This window comes from Solea solea, chromosome 16 (genome assembly GCF_958295425.1).
Source record: "Solea solea chromosome 16, fSolSol10.1, whole genome shotgun sequence".
Taxonomy (NCBI): Eukaryota; Metazoa; Chordata; class Actinopteri; order Pleuronectiformes; family Soleidae; genus Solea; species Solea solea.
In genome coordinates this window covers 13598308-13611764 of record NC_081149.1, presented here as the reverse complement: position 1 = coordinate 13611764, position 13457 = coordinate 13598308, and the positions used below count along the sequence as shown (strand labels likewise).

Here is a 13457-nt window from a genome sequence, read left to right as displayed (position 1 = left end):
ACCTCATTACCTGCTGTATGGACAACACCCCCGTCTCCCTGTTGATCTTTTGTTTGGGTTATGGGAAAGCACTGGATCAGTGACACACAAAGGATACGTGGAGAAATGGTCAAAAAGGATGACGGAAGCGTACAAGATCGCAAACAGAACCAGCCTGTCATCAAGTGCGAAGAACAAGTCCTACTATGATCAAAAGGCGAGGGGAGTGGTCCTCAAACCAGGAGATCGAGTACTGGTTCGTAACTTGGGTGAGCGGGGTGGACCCGGTAAGTTGCGCTCATACTGGGAGAAGAAGATTTATGTCGTGAAGGGGCAAATCTCAGACAATCCTGTATATGTCATTCACCCTGAGGGAGACCCAGATGCGAGAAACAGAACCATGCACAGAAACCTGCTACTGTTGGTCAATGACTTGCCTGTTGAGAACCCAGCACAGTCAGCTGATACAGTCTTAAAACCTACCCAGAGACGAAGACAACCTCAATTGAGGGCAAGCGCTACTGACAATGATGGGATACCAGACACTGATGATGAGGATGAGTGGACAGGAGGTTATTGGTTGAGAACACCTGTAGTCAGGATGGAAGAGGATCAATCTAGACATGGGAGATCGACCGCCTCAGGTGGGCGAATGTCTGTGTCAAAGCCGTTCTCTCCTGCAACAGTGCCGGTTCAGACTCCAAAGAAACTGACCATGACTCGCGAAGAATATTCAGATACATTATCAATGAGGGAAATCGAACCTGTGGAGACATACTTACCAGATGGACAAGAGACGAACCTACCTGAAAGAGACAATGCGTACATGGATGAAACAAACTTACCTGGAAGAGAGCACGAAGAAGACATTCCTGCAGAAGAGGACACAGAAAGCTCAAGGGAAAGAGAAGTTGAAATAGTGGGTGATGAAGCACAGACAAATGAACAACTTGTCGGATACCTACCTCAGCCTGAAGGGGAAGAGAAAGATGACCATGCTGGACAGATACAGGTGGAAAGATCAAGTTCTCCCCCTATAATGACTTGGCCCGCAGAAGATACACACAGAGAGGTTAGGAGGTCAGCCAGAGAGAGGAGACCAAGACCAGTGTTCACTTATGAGTCACTAGGCCAACCATCAGTGCAGACCCATGTAGGTTCGATCTCCCCACATATTACCTCAGCATCCCTACCTTTCATGCCACACATGTCAGGACAGTTCATTCTACCTGCTAATTACACGCCACACATGTACATGCCTTACACATACTACATGCCAGTCACCGCACAGGTTTATTGAAACAACGAAGGTGAAAATAGGAATTATTTTTTTTCCTCTCTTTTGGTTGTAACAAATGTCAGGAGCCATTTTTGTTTGTCGGGGTGGATGTGATACTCACAAAATAAACTATGATGGTTTTGTTGAGATATCATTTATTTAGTTAATGTGAAAGTCACTATTTGATTTATTGTGTTGTTTTTGTATTAGCCCACATGTTGAATAGAAACATAGTAACATGCTGTTGCGCCGAACAGACAGTAGGTGGCAGCACTGACCAGTAGAGTGACTGGAAGTTTAATAGTGCGTCGCGGAGATGGAGCTCATAATCCAGCTGAATGGAGAACGAGCAACATGCACTCTGCGTCGCTGATTTGTGTTTAACTTTCAGGTCAGTTATATGTGACTTAAGATGTTTGACCAGTTCTTAGGAATCCCCGGTGAGGTATAATTTGTGTGTGTTTTAAGTTTTAAATATGTAAATGTTGTGGTACGTGACCGGCGCGATTGGGAAAATGGCGTCCGCCGCCGTAGCCACTTTACTTGTGTTTGTTGCTGTTGGCTCCTGGGCATTTGTGCATTATTTTTGTATATATGAAAATGAGTTGTGTGTAATATGTTCGGATCTGTGAAAGGTAAAGGTAATGTGCAGATTAGCCTTCGGTAAGGATGCACATTCCTAGTTTAAGTTCAGGTAGTATAGCAGCGAGTATTGTCAGCCATTTTGATTTTGTTTCATGTCATGTTAATGTTTAATTGCAAGAAAGAAGAATTCTGTTTAATCAAGTACAGACTTGAAATAAAATGTACAAATACAATATAAATACTCTTGATGAAAGAGATAGAAATAGCGGTGTTTAATAGAGAATTGAGTGCATGATAGAAGAAAGATGAATGATTGTTTTGAAACATATTTGTTTTCTTGATTGTGTGAAAGTACATGAAACAGACACATGTGAGTATGTGATTAACAATGTGGTTATGACCAGTGTTTAAATGCAGAAATATAACAGAAATAATTCAGGATTGTAATTAAAATGTTAAAATGTCAGTATGTAAATAAATATAATCCAGCTGAATGGAGAACGAGCAACATGCACTCTGCGTCGCTGATTTGTGTTTAACTTTCAGAGGGATTGTCTATATATCTGTCAGCGGGGAACGAGCCGGGACCCGCTACATCATCACTGGTTACATTGGGCAAAGGACCAGAGAAAATTACGTTGTCCGACATAGATTGTGCGTACCTACACACAGACTTAACATTAACTTTAGTGACCTCCGATTGGCGTAATTGGGTGTCATTACTGCCGACGTGAATAATAACTTTACTGAATTACTGTGATGTAACGACCAGTAAGTGAGTTTCAGTAACATAATGTTTCTGCACACCTGAACAGCAACATCTAATCACTGTCTGGATTAGAGGAAAACATCATTATTTATTATATATAAAAGCCTGCAATAGAAGTGGGGTTATTGAGGATGGTGGTTGTTCAAGTGCACAAGTTAAACCAACTAATCATGATCATCACTTTCCTCTTATTAACTATATTTCACTTCTGATGGTGGTAGATGTTGTGCAGCTGCAGGACTTTGATCAATCAAACTGCTCCATGTGCAGAAAATGTGCAAAGCTTGAATAAAACTTCAAGTGCACACAATTTGAACATCACAGTGAATACAGTGCATGTACATTTGTATACACTGTCTATGAATGAATGATTTTACTGACGACATCAGAGTGTGTAACAATGAACACACAGTTAGTACATTTCATGTTTGTCTCCTTCCTCTCTGTGTTCCTGACAAGTTATTAGAGAAGACTGAAGGTTTCAAACCTTTAGCAGCAAATCAATAGGAAACCAAACTATTGACTGTGACATTACCATTATTTTATCATCTGCACTCTTTATTGCACTGGAACACTCAAAGAAAAACACAATGAAAATAAAAACAAATATCAAAAGCACTACTTGCATTTTGTTTCTGGCTTATAAAAACTTTGCAATGCTGTTTTCATTCACATGTGGTCTTACATTCTATTCTAACGTGTCAGAGATTCAGAAAGAGGAAGTGTTTAATGAGGAGGTTTTTGTCACAGTGTAAATCACTGTGATACAGCTTCATGAGCAGAGTCATCAAATGTGCTACAGAAATACTGAGCAGAATCTCCTGCCTCTGCTCGCTTTATAATGAACTGGTAATCTATTTTTGATGAGGATTTAGAGTGAAATCGCTCTGAAGAGAATCCTGTTCCAAAGCTTGGTGAACTGACGCTGTAGTGAAAGCCCAGAACAAACTGAGGAACCCCACCAGGAACCTGTTTATACCAGCTCACACTATTGCTATCATATCTCTGAATGTTGCAGCTGAGAACAACCTCTTGTCCTGCAGAAACTGTGTGGACAGCAGGCGTCTGGGTCAGCACGATCGCTGCATCAACATCTGTCAACATACAGAGAAAACACTTGAGTCAAAGGTTTCTGTTTGGAGATAACATGGGTTTTTAAAGGACAGAGAAGAAGGTCTTACATGTTAGAGCAGTGATGAGAGTGCAGAGGGTCCCCAGCATGTTGTCAGTGTGTGGTGTAAGAGAGTCTGACTGTCAGGAAGAGAGGTGAGCAGGGTGCTGGAGTGTGGTGACAAGAGAGACTGAGGCTTATAAAGACACAGAGGAGGAGGAGTTTCAACACTCGGCTCAGTTTTCTTACATCGTCATTGTCACTGGATCAGTCTCATATTAAATTCATTTAACATTCACAAGCACACAGTGTTTATTAGTCTGTTGCTGGATTGTTACGCTGTTTTTATTGCCTTTAATTTCACGTTTAAATAATAAAATGTATTACACCATAACTTAATCCATTCACAAGCATCTTTCATTGTTGTACATGAAGATATTCACAGAGCTCACAGGAGGAAGAACAGCATTTTAAAATCACACAAATAGTGTCTTCAACTGATCTGACGTCACCAAACCATTCTCATTTTATTTCATCTTAGTTTCACTCAGATATTCATAATTAATTCAAGTGTGATAAACTGTCGTGTTTGCAACATAATGTTTCTGCACACCTCAACAGCAACATCTAATCACTGTCTGGATTAGAGGAAAACATCATTATTTATTAAATATAAAAGCCTGCAATAGTAGTGGGGTTATTGAGGATGGCGGTTGTTCAAGTGCACAAGTTAAACCAACTAATCATGATCATCACTTTCCTCTTATTAACTATATTTCACTTCTGATGGTGGTAGATGTTGTGCAGCTGCAGGACTTTGATCAATCAAATTGCTCCATTTGCAGCAAATGTGCAAAGCTTGAATAAAACTTCAAGTGCACAATGAGAAGAAGCTCTGATGTGAGTGCAGATGGTCAGTGTGTGGCATCAGAAAGTCTGAGGCTTATGTTCTTTTTAGTAATTACTTCATTTTGGTGTGTTTTCACAGTGTGAGTCACACTATGAGAAAACTCATCCATCATACAGAAAAGATGTGGTTGGGGTATGAAGATAGTGTCATGGGCGGTGGAATTGTGCAACTAGAACGCTCAAAACAATCCGCACCATATAAGACGTAGGGTATCATGGGTGGATGTCTTCACATGCATGTGTGGTGTCAGAGAAATCAGTGGAGCAGGAAGATTACTACTAGTACTAGAGTGTAAAAAAAAAAAGCAGAAGTGCTTTCTGAGAGGGTTTTTGTCACTGTGACACATGTTCTCCAGCAGACCCGTCCCATGTCTCACAGTGATAGACCGCCGAGTCTACCTCCTCCACGTCGCTGATGGTCAAGCAATACTTTGTCCCAGAAACGTGGCTCGACGTGAACTTGGGAGAGGAGAAACCAGGGCCGTACTGTGGGGACTGATAGCTGTGGTGATTTCTCAGCACAAATCGAGTGGCTCCTCCAGGAATCTGTTGATACCAGCGAGACCCGTCGTCTGTGGAGACGTCACAGTCCATGGAGGCCGTGACCCCTTTCCTCGCCGTCACCACAGACGGCGTCTGTGTCACCACCGCCACGCCGCTCACACCTGGAAAGAACAAGACGACGACACGGAGTCATGAGAAACACACGGACACCTCGTCCGTGTGTTTCTCATGACAGAGCTGCAGTGAGTGGGCCTCCTTACATGTCAGAGCAGCGATGAGAGTGCAGAGGCTCCACAGCATGTTGTCAGTGTGTGCTGAGCGTTTGGAGACCGAGGTGAAGAGGTGATGCAGGGGGCAATTAAATACAACACTGAGACTGAGACACAGACAGGCGGAGGAGGAGCTTTTGGACACAGGATGATTTTATATTAAACGTGTCACTTCCCTGTTGTAATATGCTAATTGCGAGGTCTCTCCTTCTCTGAGTAAGTGCCTTGAGATAGTGGTTGAAGTGCTTTATGTGACACATTTTCATCCTTTCACGGATTCCAGCCAGTATACATCCAGCCGTGAACGTGTTCTTCTTTTTCTGTGACACTTGACATCTTACATCAGTGGTCAGCAATTGGTGGCCCGTGGGTCAAAAATGGCTCGCCAGCATCAGTATCTGGCCCAGCAGATGATTTAACAAATTATTCCCTATGTTCACAAGAAAGAAATTAAACGACTTCAGAGCTTTTATTCTGAAAAAATATGGACTTATTCAAATGGGATCGGTTGCTAGAATTGACAGTAAACCTAAACTAAAGGTTTGGTTGAAAAAATACAAATAAAAACACTGCCGTTGTCATGGTGACAGCCCGGTTTGGGGAGTAAATGTCCGTAAAAAACAACGACTTGCATATGTTAGGCTCAAAGAAGAAGCAGTCGTTCTTAAAATTGAAATAATAAAATAAATATTAACAGTACGGGTATGTGTCTCACGTGCATTTGTCTTTGTCTGGCGATTAAAGACAAAATCCACGTTATTGTTCGATAAGGGCAGCAAACGTGGGCTTTTGTTTCCGACTGAAGACGTTTTGAGGCCCTTTGCCTGATGAAGATACGATGTGTTGAAAAAGTCCCTCGACCACATTTACTTGCTGATCCGTGTCTTACATGAAACTGAGAGACGAGGTGTGCAGGTGCATCCTGGGTAAGAAGGGAATGAGTAACACAGAGATGCTGCTTTACTAAAATGCAAACTCATGTGCAGTTTGAAAATGAATTATCGAACAAAAACGTACTGAAAAAGGAGCCTGAACAATATTCATCACTGTCACTCACTTGTCATCATTGATTCCACTTGATTTCTAATTCTTTATTATTATTATATTGAAATATGTCAATCTATACATGTTCATGGTTCAAATGGAGTAAAAAAAACAAAAACATATGAAGTTTTCCACTTTTTTTTGAAGATGAATCATCTCATGCAGGGCTTGATAATCTACCGCTCACTGAAACTGATAATAACCACAACTTCATTGACACTGTACCCCCTGATTTACATGAAGCTAAATAAAGACGGGTTGCCTTCAGGTGCATCCTGCAGAACACAGTGTGGAAACACAGACGTGTGAGTGTGTTAGTAAAAAAAAAAGTCCCCCGAGCCTTTCTAACAGCTAACCACTGCTGCTCTCTAGTGTGCAATCAACTGAACAACACTCATAACAAGCAACTCTTTTATGTGTTGCCATCATCGTTTACAGAATAATCAATAGTAAGAAAAACGGGCAACTATTTAAAATAAGTTGGGGGGGAACAACTTTGGTAATTAACTGAGATTTCCTATTTATTTACGTTCTCTAAGTTGCTGCATCTACCTCTAGTAATTGTGTTTTATTTTTATGTTGCTTCCCATGGAGCCTATTAAACAGAAATCGTTAACAATATGCAATGTCCATTAAAGCTGCAGTGTGTAATTGCTGCTATTATTTATTATATTATTCAGACTCTGTTCAGTCCTTGTGAACCGAAAGGATGCAACATTATTTGGCATCTTTTATCTTATAACAAGCGATATTACCTGACCTGACTCAGGGAGCATTTATGTGCATACAGCAGCGGCGCAAGGGAGGGTGGAGACAAGAAGCATTTCTCCCATCAGTCTGCTAAATAACCGTGTTTGTTGTTTTTATTGAGCAGTATAATGTAGAATCCACTTCTTCGACGTTGTGGACAGTTCTTCGAGCAACAAGGTTGCAAGAACACTCTTGAAACGCAAAATATTATTTTACTTGTATGTTTTATACCTTGTTGCTGTGCCTTTAACTCTGTAAAGCACTTTGGTCAACCCTAAATGTGCTCTAGAAATAACGCAGAGAGAGAGAGACGTGGAGCTGATTGACTCGATCATGGCAGTCGTTAGAATTTGTATTTAAAACGTGGAATAACTTATAGACGGATCTGAAATCGTCAGAACTGATCTCATTTTAGAAACTGTACCTGTGTCATAACTGGTTTTTGTCTCTGATTATGTATTTTATTGATTGGATGCTGTGTTTAATTAATTGGTTGTGTGTGTGTGTGTGTTTTTGTGTTGTTGTGCTGCTTTCTTGGTCAGGTTGTATATAAAGTGTCACATTGCAGCTGAAAGGATTTAGAGGGAAATTGTAGAAATTAGAGGGACAATAGGCCACGACCTCAGCACTCTGCCTTTCCCTAACTGTCCACTAGTGGCCGCAGTCACTTAAAACTCTGCACTATACTTGCGTTTACTTGAATTCATGCACACACACACACAGTGTGTTTGTCTACAGCCTCCTCTGCGTCCTTATTGGACGTATGATGGGACATATTAAACATACTAGCATATTTAAATAAATAAATAAATAAAATGCACGATAGAGCGCGTGCACGAGCTCACGCTCACTGCCTTTTAATCGCAACCGTCCACGAGAAAGTGCTGCAGACATTTACCAGAGAAAATGCGGCGCGAAACGGAAAACCACATTTCAAAATAAAAAGAAATAAAAGGGCTTCTTGTGGAGGTGTGTGTTTACTTTGAAAGGTAAGACACGGAAGCCGTGCTATAATGAATCGCGCTTTACGCGTGTGCTAAATGTCGCGCTGTCTTTCCCACAGCTGAAAGGCAAAAACGTGCATCGTTGAGCGACGCACCTTTTTTTTAGTTATTTATTTATTTATTTGTTCATGTGTTGTTTATTCCTCTCTGCGCGCTGCCTGTTCGTCGGAGCACTGGCTTATTCCGGGGAAAAAAGGGGACATTTATAATAAATGGGGATTTTCCTCTTTTTTTTTCTCTCCCCAAAAAAAGGCTTCTTCACCGGGTGATCGAACCTTTACAGATGTGGTGAGATGGAAACGACCGCTGTCAACATCTGCTCACAGATCTGTTCGAGCTGAAGGTGGAGGCTCTCTCTCTCTCTCTCACCGTGTGTGTGAGGTGTGTGGGAATAAAATGCTGCGCGTTTCTGGTGCACCGCAGGTTAATTTAATCTTAAATGCACCTCAATCTAAATCTGTATCTCTCTCTCTATGTGTGTGTGTGTGTGTGTGTGTGTTAAGGCTTTTGCTGTCTTCTGCACCGCAACGAGGATGCTCTTTGCCCTACATGTGATTGTCATGTCTTCTGCGTTTTTCAACCCCAGTTTTGCCTTCAGCTCTCACTTTGATACAGGTAAGGATCTTTATCGTGAGACCTGCTTGTGATTTGTAATGTTTGTGTACTGTAAAATGTCCCTCTCTTGTTCTCGCTCTCACTCTCTCTCTCTCCTCTGTATCTGGTGTTTGATGCAAGGCCATACTGTGGTGTGATGGTGTAATGTCTTATGAGTCACTGGCAGAAGCATCACCATCATCATCATGACCATCATCATCATCAGCATCACAGCCACACAGTCAGGTCAAACCTGAGCGGATGAGTTTTCAGTCCTCGTCACAGTCTGGTGACAAGAGGGTTAAAGGTTGTGACTGCAGTGGGTCTGCATAGTCCTGCATGCACATCACTGCAGCCGAGTGTGTGCATGCGTGCACCACTTGTATGTGTGAGGTGTTGGGATCTGCTGCTGCTGCTGCTGCTGCTGTTGCTGTGTGGGGTTGCAGTATTTGTTGTCCGTTTGGACCCGCAGTGTTAAATCATCCTGTGTGCTGGGGGGGGGGGGGGGGGGGGGGGGGGTTCTTTGGCAAAGGAGAAGCCAGGTGCTGCTGCAGTGCTTACGGGACCACTGAGCGAGGAGTCATGGCTGTGCAGGACTGTCGTCTGTGTGAGGGCTTGATAAGAGCAAGGGGGGGGGGGGGGGGGATAACGGCGTGCACAGTGTAAACAGGATGGATAGAGTACCCAAACTGTGCTGTGCATACAAATGACAGTGAGTCAAGTGGCTCTCAAGGTGCAGGCTCTATCTGTCCTCCCAGGACCACACACTCACTGATGGCTGATCCCGTGGCTTCATTCCTGTCACTCCTCGCTCTGTACGTTGATTCCTCCTCATTTACATCTGTAAAGCACCCACAACTGATGATTTCAATCTCACATAACCTTTCTGAGATGTGTGTTAGTATTAGTCCACAAACAGCACACATGTCTCACTGTCACTGGTGATGTGCAATAACGTGGACTTCGCTGCTTTAACATGTACCATGCGGCTCTCTTTTAGGAGCTACTGCGAAGAGAAACAGACGTGTTTTGGGGTTTAGACATTTGGAAAAACAGTTGCGAGAGCAGTTCTCGGTGTGGTGTGTGCTGAGTTGGCCCTTTCTGGTACAGTGTGCGGTGAAACGTGATACAAACATATACACCAGAGATCTTTTAATCGGAGGCAAGATAATTGTTTCCCTGCTGAATTATGGTGAAAACCCTCGCTAACTGTGCCTCTTTTGGGGAATATCCCTAATTTAATTGTCTCTGTGTTTTCGTCTTAGCAGAGCTCAACGGTTTTGGAAATGTTCCCCTCAGGAATGTCCAGTGAAAATGCTCATGTTCTATTTCTTAGGGACCCAGAGTCTCGGGAACACTTCTGAGCAGCATGTGCACCAGGATTGCTTTGTTTATACGGGGAGGGGGGTTTTACCTGATGTGGTCTGGTCGGTCACTCCCCTGTCCCTATGATGATCTAAAATTCTCATAAGGGCAGCATCACATTGTGATCCTGTTCCTTTGCAGTAATTGGACTGAGAATCAATGTTGCCTAGGCGATGGAGGGGGGCGTGTGAAGAGGAACCAATCATTCTCACGGCCAGTGCTGGGGACAGAGAATGCTGGAGTCCCTTAAAGGGGGAGGGCAATGCTCTCGGATAAACAGTTCGCTGTACCAGCTGAATATGTGGTCCTTGAAGTGAAGGCGTAGATTAATAACATACATCATTTTAACTGTTCGATGATGATTATATGTCACAAGACTCAAAATGTGGTGAGACAGCAAGACATTTAGCGATGTGACAAAAGACGAGAGGTTGAACACAGCTGATTTTTGGATTTACCGAAACCTATTTTTAACGACGCGGCCCTGTGTCCGGTCTTTCACGTTCAGATTTTGAAACGTTTCACACCTGAAACCAAACTCTACACCTGCACTTCCTCCGCTTTACCGCGAGCTATGCGAGAACATGGTGTGCTCCACCTCTCCGAACACTGACTCAAACAGCCACACATGCACAAACACAAAGTCAGGCAGAGGGAAAAAAAAAACATCACTTTGCATGGCATTATGTAAGCCGGCGTCAGCAGGCCTGGATTGCAGGTTTCCCGACTACACATCGTCCAAAGGGGAGCGGTGCTGCCAGCGCATGTGTGTGTGTGTGTGTGTGTGTGTCGTCGTGGCTCTGCACCAATGACTGACTGCAGCTAGCACCTGGGCGACTTCTGCTTCAGCACCATGGAGAGCTCTCCCCGTCAGGAGAGGGAGCAGATGTCAAAGTGTAAAGGGAAGCGCTTTAAAAAACCTCCATGTACACAATTGATATGAGACAGACTGACATGAATAACATCACAGAGACGGCAAACACTGACACCTCTTAGCAGTTTGTGCTGATTCCTGCAGGTGGCGGCGGTAGCCAGCGCGCGTTAGTCTATTGATGAAGACAGACGTGTTTTTAAATCATGCAAGAACGCTTGCAAGTGAACACGGACAAAACACTGCAGGCAAAAGTCAAAGGGATAGCGATGCTCTGAGAGTAAATCTTGCTCTCAGAGCTCCTCCTACTGACTGGGTCACTACTGTTTGATTATTTATCTCCTCCTGTGTAACACCAGGCACTTTAAAGTTACATAAGTCTGCCTCTGGGGGGGGGGGGAGAATGAAATGGATTTAAGCAGTCATGGGGAAGCATCTTCGTCTCCTCTGTCTGCGCGCGCTGTGTGATAATGTGGGGGTTGTGGGTTTATTGCTGTCAAACACGTTGCCGACTTGTGTGTGTGTGTGTGTGTGTGTGCAATCCAGTCCACGGTTTGTTTTTTAGAGAGGGGTTCATGCAGTATTTAATTTGCCTCTGATTTCTGGTTGAATTTTGCTGTGAATGCGAGAGCACACCGAGAGCCATTTAACAAAAAACAATGGCGCTCAGTGGTACCAAAGATATTTGCTAGTTGGGAAGCAAGGTTGAAGGGTAGTGGACTGCTCTTAGCAACATTTTATAATGATAATTAAAAGACAAGGGAGACATTTGGGTTAAAAATGTGTGTAAGAATTCAGTGCATCTGTGTAAGGAGGTGCTTAACAATGGCATTTTGTGAACAGGGAAAAATGGGGGTTACAATAATTGCCCACATAACTAACGCTAACTTGTTTTGCTCAGGTATTTTTCGCACATACACATGCGCACACACACAGCCTTTGTCTGGGATCGTAAGACTTGGGCTGAAATGAAATGTCATCTCAGGCACATATTTGTGTAGTATGTCCACACGTGGTTTGCACATGCGTCTAATTTGTGTTCATCAGCCAGAGTCCTGCACACGCGGACAAGAACGTCCTTGACTGTGTTCTAGTCGTACTGTAGACGATACAAAAATAATGAAAAATACAAACAAAACAGTTGTAACCTCAAGGAACAGCCTGCAGTTTTCAACAACAAGAACAAAGTTGCTCAAAGGTCCCATGACATGCTGCTTTTAATTGCTTGTAATTGGGTTAATGTGGGTAAAAATATATAAAATAGCATAAACCGCACTTTTTAGACCCACTTGTAGGACGACGGGACCTCATTCCCAGAATGTAAACAGTGTCGGCCATCTTTGCTAACAGTTACGCTAACAGGACCAAATGTTACTGGTGGGCACGTAACAAAGAAAAGAATGAAGATATTTCTCAACTCAGGGGAAACTGAGGTTAGGAAGCACACTTTGTCAAAAGTACTACCTCTATTCTAGTAATACAAAGCTACATGCTAATCGGTGAAGTATTCCTTCAAGAAAATCTGGTATCACTTTATTTTGCCTTTCTCTTCTAGTAATTAACAGCTATTCATCATCATGTAGACAGATAATCAGTTGACACTTTTTTATATCTAGTGTTCTCAACTTCATTTTAATGAGATAGTCTAAGTGTTACATCACTATTCATATTCTGTGGGCAGTCAGTTATAGGATAGTGACTAATCAGAAATAGTCAACTAATAAGATGCTGGCCCAAACTACAGAGGAGTGGTTAAATGTTATTATAGTCAACAGAGACTTTTGTATAGGTTAGGGCTGTGAGTTAAGTGATTTGCCAAGTGATTATCTCTTGATAAAGTTTGACCAAATATCTCTACTAATCCTCGAAGATCCATATCTCTCGGTTCGAGCACGAGGATGAGCTCTTCAACATGCGGTTCACAAAAAAAGCGACTGGCCTGTCTCTGACTCACAGGACAGCTATTTCTGCTCCTTGTCAAAATTTACACAACTGTGTTTCTTCCTGTTGCAAAGAGGACTGTCGAGTCCTCGGCGGAGCTTCCTGCTCCATTTGACTCGGGAGGATAAACATCTTTCCATTCCATTCATTCATTAACTGTCTGTTTGCCAACGTGATAAACAATGAACAGCTCTTCTTTTCTTTTCTTTTTCCTTTTTTGCTGCGTTTGCGCTGAGCAGTGGCTCAGGCTCTTTTTTTGTGCAGCGGTAATTAGGACTGAGCAGTTTGTAATTTCCAAATCAAAATCACAATTTCGAGCAATTAGCTGCAACTGCAGTATAGCTAATTGCTAAAAGCTGTTGTTCTATTTGTCAATAATTAATATGTTGATTGTGCTATGTGGTAATATTATGGCACAGTGAATGTGACTGCAAAATCCGAGCAAAATCACAGGCCTCCTCCTCCTCCTCCTTCGCAGTGATC

General features: G+C 42.8%; 1 protein-coding gene and 1 gene segment (V, D, J or C); one reads left to right on the top strand and one right to left on the bottom strand.

The window, feature by feature from the left end:
* Positions 1-4965: 4965 nt before the first annotated feature.
* Positions 4966-5436, bottom strand: LOC131475248 (Ig kappa chain V region 3381-like). The segment is given in 2 exon segments: positions 4966-5297; positions 5397-5436. Coding segments are annotated over 2 exon segments (372 nt in total).
* A 2812-nt stretch (positions 5437-8248) lies between these two features.
* Positions 8249-13457, top strand: part of LOC131476140 (serine/threonine-protein kinase LMTK1-like) — a 30550-nt gene continuing 25341 nt past the window's right edge. The window contains exons 1-2 of the mRNA XM_058654662.1: positions 8249-8584; positions 8707-8818. Of these exons, the coding sequence (XP_058510645.1) occupies positions 8737-8818 (82 nt within the window). The 5' untranslated portion in view covers positions 8249-8584; positions 8707-8736. The remainder of the gene's footprint in view (positions 8585-8706; positions 8819-13457) is intronic.